At 38.1% G+C, this 23,238-nt stretch overlaps 1 protein-coding gene across 6 annotated transcripts in view; it reads left to right on the top strand.

The window, feature by feature from the left end:
* WDR76 (WD repeat domain 76) overlaps positions 1-23,238 on the top strand; it is a 59,662-nt gene that overhangs the window by 11,679 nt on the left and 24,745 nt on the right. For all 6 annotated transcript variants that reach the window (XR_011426926.1, XM_070237727.1, XM_070237735.1 and 3 more), the window contains 6 exons: positions 2,372-2,464; positions 3,618-3,673; positions 19,036-19,165; positions 20,715-20,816; positions 20,910-20,953; positions 22,116-22,269. Coding sequence is in view for 5 of the 6 variants with exons in the window: in XM_070237727.1 (XP_070093828.1) it covers positions 2,372-2,464; positions 3,618-3,673; positions 19,036-19,165; positions 20,715-20,816; positions 20,910-20,953; positions 22,116-22,269 (579 nt within the window). In the remaining variant the exon portion in view is untranslated. The remainder of the gene's footprint in view (positions 1-2,371; positions 2,465-3,617; positions 3,674-19,035; positions 19,166-20,714; positions 20,817-20,909; positions 20,954-22,115; positions 22,270-23,238) is intronic.

Below are 23,238 nucleotides of genomic sequence, written 5' to 3'. Positions count from 1 at the left end.
TGTATATATATATATATATATTTTTTTTTTTTGCTGAGGAGGATTCACCCTGAGCTAACATGTGTTGCCAATCTTCCTCTTTTTTTTTTTTTGCTTGAGAAAGATTAGCCCTGAGCTAACATCTATGCCAGTCTTCCTCTATTTTGTGTGTGGGTTGCTGCCACAGCATGGCTGACAAGTGGTATATGTCTGCGCTGGGGATCTGAACCCGTGAACCTGGGCTGCCGAAGTAGAGCACTCTGAATTTAACCACTACATCATGGGGCTGGCCCCGAGAAATGTCTATTTTTAAAAAACTTTTATTTCAAGGTGATTATAGGTTCATAGCAATTTGCAGAAATAGTACAGAGAGGTCTCATGTACCCTTCACCCACTTTTTCCCAATGGGTACATCTTATATAACTATATTACAATATCAAAACCAGGGAATTTACATTGGTACAAGGCGTGTGTATAGTTCTTTATCATTTTATCACATGTGTAGATTCATGTAACCACCACCACAATCAAGATACAGAACTATTCCATCTCCACAGAGATGTCCCTTAGGCTACCTTTTTATAGTTATGCCCACCACCCTCCCTCTCACCATCCTTAACCCCTGGCAACCACTAATTTGTTTTCTGTCTCTGCAAGTTTGTCATTTTGAGAATGTTATATAAATGGATTCATATAGCTTGTGAATTTTGGCATCAAGCACATTTTTAATTCCATTTATTTTTTTTCTTTGATTTATTTGTAAACATTGCATCCCTTTCTTGTTTTGTGGATGCAGTAACTTTTCAATTGTCTCTGAAGATAGTGGTTTTTTTTTTTTTAATTTCTATTTCCTATAATATGTTTGCTTTGAGAGCCCACTTTTTCTGATGTTGTTTGCTTGGTCTTGCTCATGTTGCAAGTTTTTGAGAGGTAGGTAATGGGTGAGAATAGTTTGGATTACATATACCTCTTAGAAAAACTATCTGATGATTTTTCTTAGTAAATTTTAATTTTTTCTGTGGTAAATAGAATCATTTAAATTTGTTCCTTTACTCTCAGAATGCAGCATTTTGAAATAGATTCTTAGGAAGTCTTTGATGATGGCGATAATGTTTTTCCCTGAGAAGCGGTTTTAAAGGCAGTGACAAAATAACCTTTCACTTTTGCCATCACTATTATTTTGTGTGTGTGTGAGAAAAATCTTGATTTTGGTCAAAGTAATACACGTACATACATGTTTAATTCATGTAATTCTACATGTGTATATGTACATATATACTCACACAGAGGTAATTCCATATGTACACACGCATATACACAGAAACAAATCAAAACAGCCAGCAAATTTATGCCATATACCTCTCTTTGTGATTGCTGCTCAATAGGCAAATTGCACTTTCAGCCTTTTTAGCTTTTCCCCCCACTTTACCTGTTGATTTACTGTGGAAAATGAGGATTTGTTTCACTTACACCACACCTTTTACACACCTGTGTCTCCCTCCCACACACTTTCCCATTCCACATCCTTATGGGGTACAGCCCAAGCTTTAGCAGACTTGTTAAAATTTCTCAGTATAAATCAAAGAATTATAATGGCTTCATATACGTATTTTTTTCTTTGTGAAATACTTCCTGAGGCCCTCCATCTTCCTATGTCATTCTGGACTGTTTTACTCTTTTTTGGCCTTGTTTTGCCCATTTTCCTTTGAATTTCATTTCTCTTTTATCTCTCCTGTGCTGAAACTTCTGTAGCCTAGATCCTGTCTTTTTCTCTTTCTTGGTTTATTCTCTCATTTTGGTGAAGTGCAGCTTATAGTAACTTCCTGAGACACTTGCTTGTTTTATTTCCCTAATAATTTTCTCTCCTCCATTTTCTCTGCTTCTTTTTTTCCCCCTACAACTCTTAGTTGGATATTGGACCTCCAAGATTGATTTTCTAGTTTTATTGTCTTTTCTGCCCATATGTTTCTCTCTCTCATTTTTTTTTCTTCTTTCTGAATTTCCTTAACTCTTTGAATGAGTTTAAAATATTTTGTTATTGAGTTCTTTTTTTTTTGTTTAGTAAAAAGATAACTTTGAGTAAGAGTACAATTAATGGCCAATAGGAAATAATTCACTATTAGATTATACTACTTGACTTCTGATATCAGAGCACTTGTTATTTAATTGGGAAGCCTTACAGATATCTTGTGATCATGCCAAATTCAAACTCTTTCACTCAGTATCCAATGCAGCAAAGATTATGTGCTATTTGCTAAGATAGTGTGAAATGAATAGAGCAGATGCAATTTGAAGGAAAGTATACATGCAGAGAATTTGACACCTAGTTTTGTGAGGTGCTTTTGCTATGGATTATGTAAAGTAACAGAATCTTTTTGGTGTAATTTCATAGGATGATTTTTCAGGATTGTCGCCGTACGAAAGGAAGAGGCTGAAGAACATATCAGAAAATGCAAACTTCTTTGCTTCTCTTCAGTTGTCTGAGGTTTGTGTGGAGTTTCTAATTAAAACCAAGATGCCATTCCTCTCTCTAGTATGTCAATAAAATACTCATAGTATCAAGTTTCACAGTGTCAGAGGAGGGAGGGTAAAATTAGGAGCAGGTTTTGCACTTAATAGAAAGATGTTACCATATTTTATTGGTTCTGAGACATTTTTATTTCATTTTAATATTTTTGAAATTGGCATCCTAAAACTATAACTGGCAATTTTTCCCCCCTTTTGGTAGTATATAAAATAATGGTATCTTATGAGTGGTTGTCTTGGACTCAAAGAAACAGGGTATGTTCCAAGCTGTTGCTTTAAACTAAAGGATAAAGGAGAAGTTGGGAGGGATGCTTTGAAGGAGGTGTGGTAGAGGAGTGGGAGGACAAGCTTTTACTGTTTATTTGTTTTTTTTAAATCTTAAACTTTAAGAATAGATGGGAATATGCTTTGTATGCAAAGCTTTAAGTATAAATAGCCAGAAGTATGCTAATGTTTTATAGTTAAAGGTATAATTTACATTGATGTCTTCACAATGAGGGTAGAACGTCTAGGTGTGGGAGGATAGCTGTTTAGAGGGTGGGTGATGTTTTCCCCAAAAGACATCAAACCCTTACCTTTGTTAAATAATTGATTTTTCTGAATACCAGATTCCCAAATACTCAGTGTGTGTTTGCATCTTGAGGGGAGGGAGGGTGAGTTAATGTAAGGAACTAAATTGTTGAGTCACTAACAGTTGAAAATTCATCAGAAATTTAGACAAAGGATCTCCCTATTTCATTTTAATTAACAATTTACGGAATATAACCTATAGGAGTTTTTCTGGAAAATGTCAAAGTAGGATTGCCTATAAAAGAAGTTAAACCTTTTAATTTGTAATAGTATATTTGATTAAATGTAGACTCATTAGCAACCTGCTCCAATGTATCAGAATGTCAGTACTTTACGGAGTATTATATACTTGCCTTTATTATTTGTAGTATGTTTGTCTCCTGTCTACTACCAAGATCAGGTGTCATGTCTTAGGGATCTTTATTTCCTGAACAGATCTTAGTTTAGTGTGATTATAGTAGCAGATTCTTAATATTTTAAAAGGTAAGCTATGGAGTTATAAGATAATATTTTTATGTGTATATGTTTTGTGTATTTTGCAGTCAGCTGCAAGGCTCCGTGAAATGATAAAGAAGAGACAGCCTCCTGAATCAAAAAGGTAAAGGATTTGGTTTACAATCCCTGCTGTGTGATACATTGCTGAGCTGTTTTATAATTTGAAAAAATCGTTCAGCATAGTAAAATAAGTAACAGATCAGAAACTCTGTAATTTAACCTTAATCCTTATAGGATCTCTGAGGAAATGCTCCCTTTCAATGACTCTAAAGTTCTCATCTTCATCAAAGAAATATAGAGGAAATAGAATCTCGAGAGCTGAATTTTGTTTATATTTACTGTTGCTGCTCATGGAGGGAAATCTTTATTTCCACTAAATTATTCATATTTTTGCCTAGAAAACTGTTATTCTTAAAGTTTCTTCTACTTTCTTTTTGTTTTTCTGGCTTTTTGCTTCTCAATTTGTTTTTTCTTTCTCATTCCTACAATAAAGGAAGGAAATGAACGTTTATTGACCATCTGTGAAATACAGCGCAGTGACCTAAAAATTTTGTCCTGTATTATCTCAGTTAATTCTGACAACAAACAAATATGGGGGGTAACACATCCATTTTGTGAGATACAAAACAGGCTCAAAGAGGTAAAGTAATTTGCTCAGGGTCAAAATAGCTCATAAATGGCAGTTTCAGCATTTGAACTCCAGGATTCCTTAGCTTACCTTCTCTCTGCTGCATTTTAGCAGTGCTTACATATAAATGAAGAAACTGAAAATCTTGGTGTCAGTGGATCATTTGTTTAGTGCTAGATGCTAGTGAAATGTAGGGTTATTTAATTGGTTTGATTCTAATACAGGTCAGTTAGCTTGAGTAAAGCTAAACCTTTAATCATGGCCATGTATTTGCAAGTGTGAAAAGTTGTAAGAGGAACATCATTAACACTGGAAAACAATAGCACTGGTTCTGTTGCCAGTTGATCAGTAGCTTTACATTTGTGTATTTTTTTATTAGCAAAGATTGGTGATTTGTTCCTCAATCACCTAAGTCACAAAGTTCCAGTGCTAGTAGTAGTTGTATACATGGGTATTAGTGTCAAGTTGGTAGAGTGGAAGTTATATAATATGGAGGAAAGAGCATAGCTTTTGAAATTTGGCAAATTTGATTTCAGGTTTTGATTCAGCAACTTATGGCTGTGGTATTAACTTTGGACAATTTACATAATTTTTTTCTTATCTGTAAAGTTGGCATTATGCCAATCCAGCGGGGTTTACATTTTTAAAAATTATTAAATATATTACACATACAAAAGAAGCACATATAAAACATTTGTATAAGCAAAAAAGTAATAGTAATACAAGCACCCGTCCATGTGCCTGCCGTCCAGATTAATAGAAATTACAGTACCTTTGAAGGCCGACATATACCCCTCCCTCTAGATACAACCATTATGCTGAATTTTTTGATAATCAGTCTTTGCATTTATAGTTTTACCACCTATGAATGTATCCTGGAGCAATATATTGTTAAGTTTTGTCTGTTACTGATATCCACATACAATATGATAACGTTTTTATATTCTTCTGAGATTTTCTTATTTTGCTCATCTTTATATCTTTGTTTTAAAATTCACTCATGTAAATGTATACAGCTTTGTTTCATTCATTTTTTTTCTGCTGTCTGAATGCTCTATGGTTTATTCTACCGTTGACAGACAGTTGAGTTGTTTCCAGATGTTCATTATTATGAAGAGTGCAGCTCTGAACATTCTTAAGTCTCTTGGTGCTTATGTATGAGAATTTCTCTAGGAGTGGGATTCTCTAGGAGGAGTATGTGAGAATCCAAATTATTCCATATGTTGAGGGTTTTTTTGAAGATTAAACGAGGTATTGAAGGCTTAGTACAAGCATTCTAGCGCATAGTATACTTTAAGTGAATAATAGTTATTACTAATTCTTCTGAACTACTGTGGACTCTAGTTGAGATTTTTGTATGTCGGTTTTTGGAAGTGTGTAATTTCAGAGGCTTCTCTTTCCCCAGTATTATTTTTTTTGAATGAGGAAGATTGGCCCTGAGCTAATGTCTGTTGCCAATCTTCCTGTTTTTGCTTGATATGAACCTGTAAACCCTGGGCTACTGAAGCAGAGTACGCGAACTTAACCACTACACCATTGGACTGACCCCTCCCCAACATTTTTTTTTATTAAGGTTATGAAAGTTAACATCCTTGTGAAATTACAGTTGTACATCATTATTAGTCATGTTGTAGGTACACCACTTCACCGCTAGTGCCCTCCCCCCGCCGCTTTCCCCTGGCAACCACCGATCAGTTCTCTTTGTCCATATATTAACTACCACCTATGAGTGGAGTCATACAGAGTTCGTCTTTCTTTGTCTGGCTTATTTCACTCAACATAACATAATACCCTCAAGGTTTATCCATGTTGTTGTGAATGGGACGACTTTGTCCTTTTTTGTGGCTGAGTAGTATTCCATTGTATATATATACCACATCTTCTTTATCCAGTCATCAGTTGCTGAGCACCTAGGTTGGTTCCATGACTTGGCTATTGTGAATAATGCTGTGATGAACACAGGGGTGCATGGAACTTTTGGAATTGCTGATTTCAGGTTCTTAGGATAGATACCCAGTAGTGGGATGGCTGGGTCATAAGGTATTTCTATTCTTAACTTTTTGAGGAATCTCCACACTGTTTTCCATAGTGGCTGCACCAGTTTGCATTCCCACCAACAGTGTATGAGGGTTCCCTTTTCTCCACAGCCTCTCCAACATTTGTCACTCTTGGTTTTGGATATTTTTGCCATTCTAACAGGTGTAAGGTGATATCTTAGTGTAGTTTTGATTTGCATTTCCCTGATGATTAGTGATGATGAGCATCTTTTCATGTGTCTACTGGCCATCCTTATATCTTCTTTGGAGAAATGTCTGTTCATGTCCCCTGCCCATTTTGTAATTGGGTTGTTTGATTTTTTATTGTTGAGTTGTGTGAGTTCTTTGTATATTATGGAGATTAACCCTTTGTCAGATAAATAACTTGTGAATATTTTTTCCCAATTAGTGGGCTGTTTTTTTGTTTCAATCCTGTTTTCCCTTGCCTTGAAGAAGCTCTTTAGTCTGATGAAGTCCCATTTGTTTATTCTCTCTATTGTTTCCCTCATGTGAGGGGTTATGGTGTCCGAAAAGATTCCTTTGAAGCTGATGTCAAAGAGTGTACTGCTGATATTGTCTTCTAGAAGACTTATTGTTTCAGGCCTAATCTTTAGGTCTTTGATCCATTTTGAGTTTATTTTAGTAAATGGTGGAAAAGAATGGTTGATTTTCATTCTTTTACCTGTGGCTGTCCAGTTTTCCTAGCACCATTTGTTGAAGAGACTTTCTTTCCTCCGTTGTAGGCCCTCAGCTCCTTTGTCAAAGATTAGCTGTCCATAGATGTGTGGTTTTATTTCTGGGCTTTCAATTCTGTTCCATTGATGTGTGCACCTGTTTTTGTACCAGTACCATGCTGTTTTGATTACTGTAGCTTTGTAGTATGTTTTGAAGTCAGGGATTGTGATGCCTCCAGCTTTGTTCTTCTTTCTCAGGATTGCTTTAGCAATTTGGGGTCTTTTGTTGCCCCATATGAATTTTAGGATTCTTTGTTCAATTTCTGTAAAGAATGACATTGGAATTCTGATTGGGATAGCGTTGAATCTGTAGATTGCTTTAGGTAGAAAGGACATTTTAACTATGTTTATTCTTCCAATCCATGTGCATGGAATGTGTTTCCATCTCTTTATGTCGTCGTCGATTTCTTTCAAGAAGGTCTTGTAGTTTTCGTTGTGTAGATCTTTCACTTCCTTGGTTAAATTTATCCCAAGGTATTTTATTCTTTTTGTTGTGATCGTGAATGGGATTGAGTTCTTGAGATCTTTTTCTGTTAGTTCATTGTTAGCATATAGAAATGCTACTGATTTATGTATGTTGATTTTATACCCTGCAACTTTGCTGTAGTTGTTGATTGTTTCTAATAGTTTTTCTATGGATTCTTTGGGGTTTTCTATGTATAAGATCATGTCGTCTGCAAACAGCGAGAGTTTTACTTCTTTTTTGCCTATTTGGATTCCTTTTATTTCTTTTTCCTGCCAAATTGCTCTGGCCAAAACCTCCAGTACTATGTTGAATAAGAGTGATGAAAGTGGGCACGCTTGTCTTGTTCCTGTTCTGAGAGGGATGGGTTTCAGTTTTTGTCCGTTGAGTATGATGTTGGCTGTGGGTTTGTCATATATGGCCTTTATTATGTTGAGGTACTTTCCTTCTATACCTATTTTATTGAGGGTTTTTATCATAAATGGATGTTGGATCTTGTCGAATGCTTTCTCTGCATCTATTGAGATGATCATGTGGTTTTTGTTTCTCATTTTGTTAATGTAGTGAATCACGTTGATTGACTTTCGGATGTTGAACCATCCCTGTGTCCCTGGTATAAATCCCACTTGATCATGGTGTATAATCTTTTTGATATATTGCTGTATTCGGTTTGCCAAAATTTTGTTGAGGATTTTTGCATCTATGTTCATCAGTGATATTGGCCTGTAGTTTTCCTTCTCTGTGTTGTCCTTTTCAGGTTTGGGGATCAGGGTGATGTTGGCTTCATAGAATGTATTAGGGAGTGCTCCATCTTCCTCTATTTTCTGGAACAGTTTGAGAAGGATAGGTATTAAATCTTCTTTGAATGTTTGGTAGAATTCTCCAGAGAAGCCGTCTGGTCCTGGACTCTTATTTTTGGAGAGGTTTTTGATTACTGTTTCTATTTCTTTACTTGTGATTGGTCTATTCAGATTCTCTATTTCTTCCTGATTCAGTTTGGGTAGGTTGTATGAGGCTAGGAATTTATCCATTTCTTCTAGGTTGTTCAATTTGTTGGCATATAGTTTTTCGTAGTATTTTCTTATGATCCTTTGTATTTCTTCGCTATCTATTGTGATTTCTCCTCTCTTGTTTCTAATTTTATTTATCTGAGACTTCTCTCTTTATTTTTTAAGTGAGTCTGGCTAAGGGTTTGTCGATTTTGTTAATTTTTTCAAAGAACCAGCTCTGTTTCATTGATCCTTTCTACTGTCTTTTTTGATTCAATATCATTTATTTCTGCTCTAATTTTTATTATTTCCCTCCTTCTACTGACTTTGGGCTTTGTTTATTCTTCTTTTTCTAATTCCGTTAGGTGTCGTTTGAGGTTGTTTATGTAAGATTTTTCTTGCTTATTGAGGTGAACCTGTATTGTAATGAATTTCCCTCTTAGGACTGCCTTTGCTGCATCCCAAATCATTTGGTACGGTGTGTTTTCATTTTCATTTGTCTCCAGATAATGTTTGATTTCTTCAATAATCCATTGTTTGTTCAGTAGCATGTTGTTTAGTCTCCACATTTTTGGCCCTTTCCCAGCTTTATTCTTGTAGTTGATTTCTAGTTTCATAGCATTATGATCAGAAAAGATGCTTGATATTATTTCAACCCTCTTGAACTTATTGATGCTTGCTTTGTTTCCCAAGATATGGTCTATCCTTGAGAATGTTCCATGCGCACTTGAGAAGAATGTGTAACCTGCTGTTTTTGGATGAAGTGTCCTATATATATCTATTAGGTCCATCTGATCTAATTTTTCATTTAATTCTATAGTTTCCTTGTTGATTTTCTCTCTGGATGATCTGTCCATTGGTGTTGATGGGGTGTTGAGGTCCGCTACTATTATTGTATTGCTGTTGATGTCTCCTTTTAGTTTTGTTAATAGTTTCTTTACGAATTTTGGTGCTCTTGTGTTAGGTATGTATATAGTTATAAGTGTTGTGTCATCTTGGTGGAGCGTCCCTTTTATCATTAATTATATACTGCCCCTCTTTGTCTTGCTTTATCTGTTTTGCTTTGAAGTCTACTTTGTCTGATATAAGTATGGCAACACCTGCTTTCTTTTGTTCATTATTAGCCTGGAGCATTGTCTTCCATCCCTTCACTTTGAGTCTCTGTTTGTCTTTGGGGCTGAGGTGTGTTTCCTGGAGGCAGCATATACTTGGATCTTGTTCTTTGATCCATCCTGCCACTCTGTGCCTTTTGATTGCAGAGTTCAATTCATTCACATTTAGAGTGATTATTGAAACGTGGGGGCCTACTGTTGCCATTTTATCATTTGTTTTCCGGTTCTTTTGCATTTTGTCCTGATGGAGAGCTGTTACTTTGTGTTATTGTCCTTCTGCTTATCTCCTTTGTTCTGGATTTTGTAACCCCTTTCCTTTTTCTGATTTTTCAGGAATGCCCCTTTCCTGAGCATTTCTTGAAGAGGAGATTTTGTGGCGATGAACTCCCTTAACTTTTGTTTATCTGGGAAAGTTTTTATTTCTCCATTGTATTTGAAGGATATTTTTGCTGGGTAGAGTATTCTTGGCTGCAGGTTTTTATCCTTCAGAGTTTTGAATATTTCATTCCAATCTCTTCTAGCCTGTAAGGTCTCTCCTGAGAAATCTGCTGATAGCCTTATGGGGTTTCCTTTGTAAGTTGTTTTCTTCTGCCTGGCTGCCCTTAGTATTTTCTCTTTGTCGTTGACTTTTGCTAGTTTCACTACTATATGCCTTGGGGTTGGTCTTCTTGCATTAATAAAGTTTGGAGATCTATTGGCTTCTGTGACGTGAAGTTCCATCTCTCTTCCCAAGTTTGGAAAGTTCTCAGCTATTATTTCTTTGAACAGGCCTTCTGCCCCCTTCTCCTTCTCTTCTCCCTCTGGTATACCTATAATCCTTATGTTGCATCTCCAAATTGAGTCGGATAATTCTCGGAGAGTTTCTTCATTTCTTTTTAGTCTTAGTTCTCTCTCCTCCTCTGTCTGCAGCATTTCTATATTCCTATCCTCCAGATTGCTAATTCTGTCCTCCATATTATCGACCCTACTGTTCAGAGAGTCCAGATTTTTCTTAATCTCCTCCATTGTGTTCTTCATCTCCAGTATTTCTAATTGGTTCTTCTTTATAGCGTCAAGCTCCTTTGTGACATAGCTCCTGAACTCATTGAGTTGTCTATCTGAACTCTCTTTTAACTCGTTGAGCTTTTTAATAATGGCAGTTTTGAAATCATCGTCATTTAGGTTATAGATTTCATTGTCTTTGGCGTTGTTTTCTGGGTGCTTATCATTTTCCTTCTGTTCTGGAGACTTAATATATTTTTTTAATACTGCTTGATGGTGTGGATTTGTGCCTCTGCACAGAGATAGAGTTTAGTCACTGCTTCCACTTGTTGCAACTGGTGTGGGGGGAGCAGCTGTTTAGACTGCACTAACCAGGAACCCTGTCAGCTGTTACTGACTGGACCTGGACCCCTCCTCGTAGTCACAGTGGTCCTGTGGGGTCCCTCGTCGGTTGTGGGGACAATCGCAAGGGGGCCTCAGGCTGCTGATGCCTACTGCTGCAGCCTGCTTAGACGCACTCCCTCCTTGTGGTCTGCAGCGGTGTTGTGGGCTTTCCCAGCAGCCAGGAGCAGGATCACCTATAATCGCCACTTTGTCCCTAACAGAGCCCACAAGATCACACTTGTCCACTACAGGTCCCAGCAGAGCTATGGGTATCTTCTGCAGTCTGTCGTTAGCTCACCTAGCTGTGCTACTTTTGCCCCAGGGCCTTCCCGCCTTGCGATTGCCAGTCGGGACCTCTCCACTAGTGCTGTGCAGAGACTTTAGCTGAGGCTGCTATAGGAACCTGGAGTTCCCCTCTGGGCTACATAGCCGTTTCACCAGAGCTCCACTCTGCCCCACTCCACTCTCACGGGATCTCTGGGAGCCCCTTGCCTCGTCTGGGACACAGCCAGAGTCCGTGGGCCTGGCGGTGGCTTGTAAGCTGCTGCCTTGTGGGGAATTGTAGTCTAGGGAGCTTCCTGGTGTTCCGAATGCTGGGCGGGGCCTCCCTGCCAATGGCGAGCAGAGGCCCTCCCTGCTGGGTTGGTGCGGGACCCTGGAGCATCCCCCCGGGCTGTAGAGCCGGGTGTTGGAGCTCCACCCAGTCCCCAAGCACGTGCATGGGAAGTCCGGGCACCCCATGCACCGACCCGTGCGCCGGAGACCATGGGCCCAGCAGCAGCTGGTGGTCTGGTGCAGTGCCAGGGAATCCGCCCGCTGGGAGCTTCCCTTTGCTCTGGATTCTGGGTGAGGCCTCCCAGCTAATGGTGAGCAGAGGCTTTCCCTGCCAGGGAGGTGCAGGACCCCGGAGCCTCCCCCCGAACCACAGAGCTGGGCGCTGGAGCTCCAACCCTGTCCCCAAGCACGTCCACGGGAAGTCCGGGCACCCCCTGCACTGACCCGTGTGCCGGAGACCGTGGGCCCAGCAGCAGCTTGCGGTCTGGTGCTGTGCCAGGGAATCCGCCTGGAGCTTCCCTTTGTTCTGGATTCTGGGCGGAGCCTCCCTGCTAATGGCGAGCGGAGGCCTTCCCTGCCGGTGGGTGCAGGACCCTGGGGATTCCCCCTGGGCTTAGCTGTAATTGCAGGGGGCTTGAGTAGGGCTCTTGTCACCTGTTTCCACCATCACTCCACTGGTGAGTGCACACTCCCACCCTTGGTGTGTGGCAATGCTATGGGGGAGTCCGCTGGAAGAGAGCCTCCTGCAGGAACTAGGCTGTCTGGGCGTCAGGGGTCGGAGAGTTTTCACCTATTTCCACCTCCTCCTGGGGGGAATTCCGTCTGCCTTCCGATGTATAGTAGTACGAGACTCTTAGGCATCTTGAGATGCTATCTGGATATCCTTTGTTAATCGGTGAATGTCCAATTAGTTGTAGATTCGACGAGGGAGAGACAAAGAAGACCACTCACTCCGCCATCTTGGTCCGACCTGTTAGCACACTCTTATTGCAATTGACCTCTTAATTGGGTTGGTACCCAGTGTAGCTGGTTGCTAGGCTCAGGGGCGTACAGTTGTGATAGGCCTGAGGCCAACAAGGCTGATGTCAGTTCTCTTAGGAGTGCAGCTGAGTCGGGCTAGGCCTTGGCATGGAGGCACTCAGTTGTTTCAGGCTTTGGAAGGTGGGGCTGATCCTTTTTATGGCTATTTGTGAAACACAAGTCTTCTGCCGCTGATAAGCCTCGCCCCTCCTCTGGACCACATACACTGTCAGCACAGTCCTGGTCTGTGCACACTTCTCAACCCCCTGGAGCGTACCCCACCGCCACACTGCAGAGGCCCCCACCTCTGCCCCAATGCTCCCCACAGTTCACCAGGTCCTCACACAAGCCCTGCCCCACAGAGGCAGACACCTTTGCCTGCCTGTAGAGGATCAAGGCATTCAGTCAATGCTGGCTGAAAAGTAGCCTGAGGGCTTGCTGTTAGGTGGGGCCAGTCCCTAGGGCGGGTTGCCTGCCCTGGCTGAACTGGATTAAATCTGTGCTCTAGTGGGTATGGCAGACCCCTGGGCTAACAGCCCAAGGGACGCACCTCAATGGCCCCCACCTGTGTCTGTATCAGCTCGCCTGGACCAGCTCAGAACAATGAGTAGGGCTCAGAACAATGGCCCCCACCAATGTCTCAGTCTGTAGTTTTCTGTTCTTGTAATGTCTGTCTGGTTTTGGTATTAGAGTAATGCTGCTTTATAGAATGCATTAGGTAGTATTGCCTTTTCTTCTATCCTCTGACAGAGATTGTGGAGAATTGGTATAATTTCTTCCTTAAATCTTTGGTAAAATTCACCAGTGAACCCATATCAGCCTGGTGCTTTCTGTTTTGGAAGGTTATTAATTATTGATTCAGTTTCTTTAATAGGTATAGGCCTATTCCAACTGTCTATTTCTTATGTTGTTTTTGGCGAATTGTGTCTTTCAAGGAATTGTCCATTTCATCTAGGTTACGAAATATGTGGGTGTAGAATTGTTCATATTATTCCTTTATTACCTTTTTAATGTCCATAGGATTTGTAGTGAGTCCCCTCTTTTGTTTCTGATATTAGTAATTTGTTTCCTCTCTCTTTTTTTTCTTAGTCAATCTGGCTAGAGGCTTTTTGATTTTATTGGTCTTTTCAGAGAACCACCTTCTGGTTTATTGATTTTTCCCTGTTGATTTCTTGTTTTCAGTTTCATTGATCTGCTCTAATTTTTATTATTTCTTTTCTTCTGCTTACTTCGGATTTAATTTGCTCTTTGTTTTCTAGTTTCTTAAGGTAGAAACTTAGATGATTGATTTTGGCCTTTCTTCTTTCCTAATATGTGCATTCAATGTTACAAATTTCCATCTAAACATTTCTTTCCCTGCATCCCATTAGTTTTGATAAGTTATGTTTTCATTTAGTTCAAAATATTTTTTGTTCTCTTGAGATTTCTTCTTTGACTCTTGTGTTATTTAGAAGTGTGTTGTTTAATCTTTATTTTGGGATTCTCCAGTTCTCTTTCTGTTATTGATTGCTAGTTTAATTTCATTATGGTCTGAGAGCAAACATTGTATGATTTCTATTCTTTTAAATTTGTTAAGGTATGTTTTATGGTGTGGAATGTGGTCTACTTTGGTGAATTTTCCATGTCAGCTTGAGAAGAATGTATATTCTGCTGTTGTTGGATGAAGTAGTCTGTAGATGTTATTTACATGCAGTTGATAGATGGTGTTCTTGAGTTCAACTGTGTCCTCCCTGATTTTCTGCCTACTGGATCTCTCCATTTTTGATAGAACAGTGTTGAAATCTCCAACTAAGACAATAGAGTTCTCTATTTCTCCTTGCACTTCTATTAGTTTTTGCCTCATGTAGTTAGACACTCCATCATTAGGTGCATACTTGTTAAGACTTAGTATCTCTTGGAGAATTGACCCCTTTATCATTACATAATGCCCTTCTTTATCCCTGATAACTTTCTTTGCTTTGAAGTCTGCTCTATCTGAAATTAATCTTGCTGCTCCTGCTTTCTTTTGATTCATGTTAGCGTGGTATATTTTTCTCCATTCAGTTACTTTTAATCTAGATGTGTCTTTATATTTAAATTGGGTTTCTTGTAGACAATATATTTGGGTGTTGTGTTTTGATCCACTCTGACAATCTCTTGTAATTGGTACATTTAGACAATTGATGTTCAAAGTGATTATTGATGTAGTTAGATTAATATCTACCATATTTGTTAGTTTTCTATTTATTTCCCTTGTTCTTTGTTTCTGTTTTTGTCTTCCACTCTTTTTCTGCCTTTTGTGTTTTTAATTGAATGTTTTATCTGATTCCATTTTCTCTCCTTTCTTAGGATATCAGTTATACTTCTTTTTTTGCTTTTTTTAGTGGTTATCTTAGAATTTACAATATACAACTAATCCAAGTTCACTTTCAAATAACAGTATACCACTTCAAGGGTAGGGTGAGTACCTTATAATAACAAAATTATCCTAATTCTTCCCTCTTGTCCCTTGTATCATTGTTGTCATTCATTTCACTTATATATATGCACACTTACGCATTTTTGTTGTTGTTTAGTGCTGTCAAGTCAATTCTGACTCCTCGCGTCCCTGTGTATAGCTGAGCAGAACCCCACCTGGTCTTTTCAAGCCATCCTCTCACCTTCTGGAGTTATATCAGACAATGCTCCACTGCTGTTCATAGGGTTTTCATGACCGATTTTTTCAGAGGTGGGTGGCCAGGTCCTTCTTTCTAGTTTGTCTTAGTCTGGAAGCTCTGCTGAAAGCTGTCCACCCTCGGTGACCCTTCTGGTATTTGAAATACCAGTGGCATTGCTTTCAGCATCACAGCAGCATGCAGCCACCACAATATAACAACCAACAGATGGGAGCATTGTAGTTCCCTGACTGGGAAATGAACCTGGGCCATGGTGGTCACAGTGCCAAATCTTAACCGCTAGACCACCAGGGCTGGCTATACACATAAGCGCTTATATACATAAGCATACATATGTATATATAAACGCACAGACATAAGATATATATGTTAAGCATACATAATCAAATACAGTGTTGTTATTTTGAACAAACTGTTATCTTACATCAATTAAGAATAAGAAAAAAGTTTTTATTTTACCTTTACTTATTCCTTCTGCAATGCTCTTCCTATCTTTATGTAAATCTAAGTTTCCGACGTATGTTATTTTTCTTCTCTCTAAAGAACTTCTTTTAACATTTATTGCAAAGCAGGACTACTGGCTACATATTCCCATAATTTTTTTTTTTAAAGATTTTATTTTTCCTTTTTCTCCCCAAAGCGCCCCAGTACATAGTTGTATATTTTAGTTGTGGATCCTTCTAGTTGTGGCATGTGGGATGGTTTGATGAGCAGTGCCATGTCCGTGCCCAGGATCTGAACCGGCAAAACCCTCGGCCACCGAAGTGGAGTGCGCAAACTTAACCACTCAGCCACAGGGCTGGTCCCTCCCATAATTTTTGTTTGTCTGAGAAAGTCTTATTTCCTTCACTTTTGATGGATAATTTCCCAGGATACAGAATCCTAGGTTGATTGGTTTTTTTCTCTCAACACTTTCAATATTTCACTAGACTCTTTTCTTGCTTTCACGGTTTCTGAGGAGATGGATATAACTCTGATCTTTGTTCCTCCATAGATAAGGTGGTGTTTTTCCTTCTGGCTTCTTTCAGGATTTTTCATCTTTGTTTTTTTTGTAGTTTGGAAATGAATTGCCTTGGTGTAGGGTTTTTTTTGGCATTTAAATTGCTTGATGCACTCTGACCTTCCTGGATCTGTGATTTGGTGCCTGACATTAATTTGGAGAAATTCTCAGTTGTTATTGTTTCAAATATTTCCTCTGTTCCTTTTCTTTTTCCTCTCCTTCTGCTATTCCCATTATGTGTATGTTACACCTTTTGTAGTTGTCCCACAGTCCTTGGATATTCTGGGGGTTTTTTTTCAGTCTTTTTTCTCCTTGCTTTCAGTTTTGGAGGTTCCTATTGAGATATCCTCAAGCTCAGAGATTCTTTCCTCAGCCATGTCTACTCTTTAAATAGGCCCATCAAAGGCATTCCTGTTAGAGTGTTTTTGATCTCTAGCATTTATTTTTGGTTCTTTCTTAGGATTTCCATCTCTCTGCTTATATTGCCCATCTGTTCTTGCATGATGTCTCTTATCCATTAGAGCCCTTCGCATATTAATTGTAGTTGTTTTAAATTCCTGGTCTGATAGTTCCAACATTCCTGTTACGTCGGTTCTAATGCTTGCTCTGTCTCTTCAAATTGTGTTTTTTGCCTCTCAGTGTGCCTTGTAATTTTTTTCTTGATAACTGGACATGATGTACTGGGGAAAAGGAACTGTTGTAAATAGGCCTTTAGTAATGTGGTACAGTGTAGGGGGAAGGGAAGCATCCTGTGATAAGGTCTCAGTCTTTAGTGAGCCTGTCTCTGCCTCTGGACTGAGAATTTCACAAATGTTTTAGGTTTTTTCCAAGCCGGTTAGGTGGGAGAGGATGACAAGAGTGGGCTGGAGTTGGGTATTTCCCTTCTCCTGGGTCAGTTAGGCTCTGATAATACCCTAGCAGGTTAGGCTCTGGTTAAGTAGTTCTCCTGAAGGCAGGTCTCATTGAGAAGAACAGAGTGCTCTGGTATATTTCAAAATGGTTTCTTTTTCCCACCCTCTGGGGGAAGTATGAAGGGATTTTTCTCTGATAGTTAACTATGAGGACTTAGTTGAGCTCCTGGACGTAAATCTCACAAAATTGTTGTGGTGAGTACCTTTTGAGGTTTTTTTTTTTTTTCAAAGACTTTATTTATTTTTAAAGATTTTATTTTGTTCTTTTTTCTCCCCAAAGCCCCCCGGTACATAGTTGTATATTCTTTGTTGTGGGTCCTTCTAGTTGTGGCATGTGGGACGGTGCCTCAGCGTGGTTTGATGAGCAGTGCCATGTCCGCGCCCAGGATTCGAACCAACGAAATACTGGCCACCTGCAGTGGAGCGCGTGAACTTAACCACTCGGCCACGGGGCCAGCCCCCCAAAGACTTTATTTTTTTAGAGAAGTTTTAGTTTCACAAGGAAATTGAGAGGAAGTTAGAGAGATTTCTCAAATATCCCCTGCCCCTACGCCCTCATAGCCTCCCTCATTATCAACATTACTCACCAGAGTGGTACATTTGTTACCAAGAATGAACCTACACTGATACATCATAATCACTCTAAGTCCGTAGTTTACTTTAAGGTTCACTCTTGGTGTTGTACCCTATGGATTTGTACAAATGTATAATGACATATATCCATCATTATAATATACAGAGTATTTTCACTGTCCTAAAAATCCTCTATGTTCTGCCTATTCATCCCCTCCCTATCACCACTCCTGAGAGTCACTGATCTTTTTATTGTCTCCATAGTTTTACCTTTTCCATAATATCATGTATTTGGGATCATACAGTATGTAGCCTTTTCAGATTGGCTTCTTTCTCTTAGTAATATACGTTTAATGTTCCTCCATGTCTTTTCATGGCTTGATAGCTCATTTCTTTTTAGTGCTGAATAATATTCCATTAACTGGATTACCACAGTCTGTTTATCCATTCACCTGTTGAAGGACATCTTGGTTGCCTAGTTTTGCCAGTTACAAACAAAGCTGCTGCTAACATCCACGTGCAGATTTTTGTGTGGACCACCCAGGAGTTTTTAACTCTCAGACTTGTCCACCCTGAGTCTCCAGCAATTGGTCAGTTACCATTCAGGTTTTCCTACCCTGGCACTTGATCCTATGATGGTTTCTGTTCCTGAGTCTCTGCTCCAGTAAGCATAACTCCTTGTATTTGCTGTCTGTCTCTAGTATTGGGCTCAGCAGTTTGCACTGTGACCTCGCCTCTCTTAATTTTGATTGTTGATTTTTCAGTCTGTTTAGCTTTTTACTTGGCAAGACAGAGTTGTGGCTTTCAAGCTCCTTACATATGGAACTGAAAACTTAAAATTAAAAAACTTATAGTAAAACAACTACTTTTTTTAAATGAAAAAATAGTACATAAAAAAGTAGGGTATGTATATGATTTTAAAAAGTAAACTATATGGAAGGGAAGGCAATGAAACATTTAAATATCTTTCTCATCCTAGACCTTAGTTCTTCAGGCCTTCTCCCTAGAGGAAACCACTGTTAATAGTTTTCATGTATATTCTTCCGTAGGTAATTTCAGCATGTGCAAATGTGTGACATTTTTGTAAATAAGCAAATGGAAGCATATTTAACATATACTGGACCTTGTTTTTGCTTCTTATATCTTAGGGTTCATGTCATATCAGCACACAAAGATCTATTTTATTCTTTTTTATGGCTGCATATTCTATTAGATACGTATGTCATAATTTAATACCTTTTACCTCCCTATGATGAACATTTATGTTTCCAGAGTTTTAATTAAAATTGGTGTAGCCATGTACATACATCTTTGCAATGTGTGAATATATCCATGAGATACATTCCTATAAGTTATTTCCTTAATATTAGTAGATACATATAATTGTTTTATGAGTGTAACATGAGTTTTTTCCCACTCCTTTAGAAAGAAGCCTAAGAAGAGAGAAAATGAGATTGGATGTAGAAGGTCAATGCGATTACTAAAAGTAGATCCTTCAGGAGTTTCATTACCAACAACCCCAACCCAGCCAACAATATTAGTAGCAGATGAAAATGTAAGAAAGAGTGCCAATACATTATATTAACTCAACAAAATACTGAAAATTTTGAAGTGTTTGAAACTAGACAAAAAAGTCATTGAATTATGTTTAATTTGTACTTCATCAATTTAATACTTAATAGTCGTATGGTTTAATGAGTAAGATTTCAAAGTCATAAAGACTGGGTTGGATTCTGTATTTCTGCAGGCTTAACTGCTGTGGGATTGTGGGTAAATTACTTAACCTTTCTGAGCCTTGGTTTCCCCATTTTTAAAATGGCAACAATAATAGAAACCTCCAAGGGGTATTGTGAGGGTTAAATGAAATAGTATCTAAAGAGTTCCTTACATTGTATTAAAGGCTTAGCAAGTAGTCCATAAATGGGAGTTATTAACATTATTAATAATAAATTTGTAATAATAGTGATGGGGGTCCCTTTCTGTACTATAATTATATACTATCAGTGAGAGAGTTTTTATTTACCGAATTTATTATCTAAATAAGGTTGTAATTATATTTTTTATTCAAGAGCACTGACTGTTTTTAATACTTTATATCAAAGTGCTTAATTATAAATTGAAACATAGTACTAATTAGACTGATGCTTTGGGAGCTAATTGCAAATTAAGGTGCTGGGGAAGAGTAGCTTTCACATTTTATTGAAGCCTCCATCCATGATAAGAAATATAATTATGTTGAACCCATTCCACACACACACACACACACACACACACACACACAGACAACTGAGACAAAACTTTTGTGAATTGATGTTTATCCTTATTACATGTGATGCGTTTTTGTATTTTCTATTCTAGTCTTTTCTCATTTGCTAAAACACATTGCTGGTTGTGATGTATTAAAATGATTTCACGACCCATTGTTACAACTTGTGATTTAAAAAACACTGGCATAGAATAATAACTTTGAATAATGAAATTGAATTGATCTGAATCAGTTCCCAGCAATTCCAATTATTGGCAGTGTAACTTGGACAAGTTAACTTCCCTAAGTTTCATTCCAATATCTTTAAAATGTGGTATCTCTGGGGCTGGCCCCATGGCCAAGTGATTAAGTTTGCACACTCCACTTTGGTGGCCCGGGATTTGTCAGTTTGAATCCTGGGTGCGGACCTATACACCGCTCATCAGGCCATGCTGTGGTGGCATCCCACATAGAGGAACTAGAATGACCTACAAGTAGGATATACAACTGTGTACTGGGGTTTTGGGAAGGGAAAAAAAAAAGGAAGATTGGCCACAGATGTTAGTCAGGGCCAATTGTCCTCACCAAAAATAAAAAACATGAAAAAAAACAGCTGTTAAAAAAATAAATAAAATAAAATGTGATATCTCATTCACTGGATTAGTGAGAGGATTAAATGAGATAATACATGTTATTACTTTACAGGATACCTGGCATTCATTGAACAACTATTTTTGAATGCTAACAATGTGGCACTCCTGTTGTTGGTGTTGAAAGTTTAAAGTAGTGAAAAACCTCAAGCTTACATTTTAGGGCAGGGTGACAATCAACTTTTTTTTTTTCTTATTTTTCATAACAGCCTTTGTTACCTCCTGGGCCTTTAGAAATGACTCCTGAAAATCAAGATGATAACAGTGAGCTATTTAAAGGATTTCTACAGACTTGGGCAGAAGTGAGCAAGGTATCATTTTAGGGGGCTTATAGCTTTTAGAATCATCTATTAAGGAAATCTCAGTACATATATTAACTTAGTTCTTTGGTCTCATTGTTTCAGACAAGTAGTAAGAATGCTGAGAAGGGATTATCTAGCATTAAAAGGTGAGTTAAAATTCCTTGCTTTTGTTTTACACTTTCTGAGATTTTTAAGTTATAAAGACTATATACCATTACAGGAAATTTTGAAAATGAAGTGAAAAAATTGCCCGTAATATTTCTACCCTAACAACTGTTGTTTTTGTATGTTTCCTTTCAAGTATTGCCATATGCAATACCACTAGGATATAAGCTTGATGAATGCAGGATTTTGTCTCAATAACTAGAACAGTACCTAGCACATAATAGATATTCATTCAATGTTTACTAAGTGAATGAATTCACATAAATTTTAATTTTATGTTCTAATGTATATACAATTTTGCATTATACTTTTTCATTAACATTGTGGTTGCATGTTATTAGAGCCCTGAAATTTATTGAATAATTGCATAATACTCCATTGAGTAGGTGGAATTTACTTAACTTCCTTTCACTCCCTTGGTATTTGGAGTTGTTTTCTATTTAGTTTTGTGTGTTTGTATGTCTGCATGTGTTTCTTTCTTTTTATTTTTAGAGATTGGCACTTGAGCTAACAACTGTTGCCAATCTTCTTCTTCTTTTTTTTCTGCTTTTTCTCCCCAAATCCCCCAGTACATAGTTGTATACTTTAGTTGTGGGTCCTTCTAGTTGTGGCATGTGGGATGCCACCTCAACGTGGCCTGATGAGTGGTTCCATGTCTGCGCCCAGGATCCGAACCAGTGAAACCCTGGGCCCCCAAAGTGGAGCACGTGAAGTTAACCACTTGGCCATGGGGCCAGCCCCTTGCATGTGTTTCTTGAAGTGTGTACTAGTGATAGTGGGTTATTGCCTTAGGATAGATTCCAGAAGTGAGATTAATGAGTCACATATTTTGGCCTTTTTTCTGGCTCTTAGTAAACATTGCTGAATTGTTTTCCAAAATCTTTTTTCTTCTGAAAATCTTATATGAACTTACTTTGCCACTAGCAATATATGTGAATGTGTATGTTTAACTGCAGTTTACTAGCTTTTATAAGTGAAAAATGGTATTCCATTGTTTAATTTGATTTCCTTGGTTTCCAGGAAGTTGAATATTTTCCTACATTTATTTACTAATTGTGATTTTTCTCTTTTGACTCATATTTCACTTATTTTGACTATTGAGATTGGTTTTACTTCTAAAATTTGAATTTTTAATGTTCTCAGCTACAAAGCCAGTTTAAGTGGCATGGTCATCAGTGAAAATACTGTTAATAAAGTTACCAAAGGCCCAATATTCGCTATAGCTATCCACCCATCAGAAACTAGAACTTTGGTGGCAGCTGGGGCCAAATCTGGGCAAGTCGGACTTTGGGATTTGGTAAGTTATTATTAATTTTTTGAAAATATTAAAGTTTGACTGAAGCAAATAGTCTGCAAGAGAATAGCCTAGAGCCATGTGTTTATAGATGTTACTTGAGGTTTATAGTTTTGTGCTTTTGTGATTCCAAATTTTAGAAATATAGAGGAATTTAAATTTGCTTTATAGAAGTTTAACATTTTTAGCTTGAATATCATTAGTCGTCTGAGCGTGAACTAACTGCCAGGAAACTATATTACAGCTTTAAGTGTATGTGTGAAAAGCTCACACAAAGTTCTTAGTTTCCTGATTATGTTTAAAATACAGTTTCTAAGCTGGATCAAAATATCTTCTCAGGGATCTGCTTAGGATGATTCCAGTCATTTTTTCTGCATCTATTGAGATAATCATGTGGTTTTTATTCCTCATTTTGTTAATGTGGTGTATCACATTGATTGATTTGCGGATGTTGAACCATCCCTGCATCCCTGGTATAAATCCCACTTGATCATGGTGTATGTCTTTTTAATGTATTGTTGTATGCAGTTTGTCAATATTTTGTTGAGGAGTTTTGCATCTATGTTAGTCAGCGACATTGGCCTGTAATTTTCCTTCTTTAGGTTGTCCTTATCTGGCTTTGGGATCAGGGTGATGTTGGCCTTGTAAAATGTGTTAGGAAGTATTCCATCTTCTTCAACTATTTGGAATAGATTGAGAAAGATAAGTATTCAGTCTTTTTTGAGTGTTTGGTAGAATTCTCCAGAGAAGCCATTTGGTCCTGGACTTGTATTTTTTTGGAGTTTTTCTTTTTTTTATTGAGGTTATGATAGTTTACAATATTGTGAAATTTCAGTTGTACCTTATTATTAGTCAGTCATCTTATAGATGTGCCCCTTCACCCTTTGTGCTCACCCCGCCACCCTCCTTCCCCCTGATAACCTCTAAATAGTTCTCTTTGTCTATGTGTTTCTTTATCTTCCACATAAGAGT

The sequence above is a fragment of the Equus caballus genome, chromosome 1 (assembly GCF_041296265.1).
Source record: "Equus caballus isolate H_3958 breed thoroughbred chromosome 1, TB-T2T, whole genome shotgun sequence".
In the NCBI taxonomy this organism is placed as follows: domain Eukaryota; kingdom Metazoa; phylum Chordata; class Mammalia; order Perissodactyla; family Equidae; genus Equus; species Equus caballus.
This window is presented reverse-complemented; position numbering and strand designations above follow the sequence as displayed.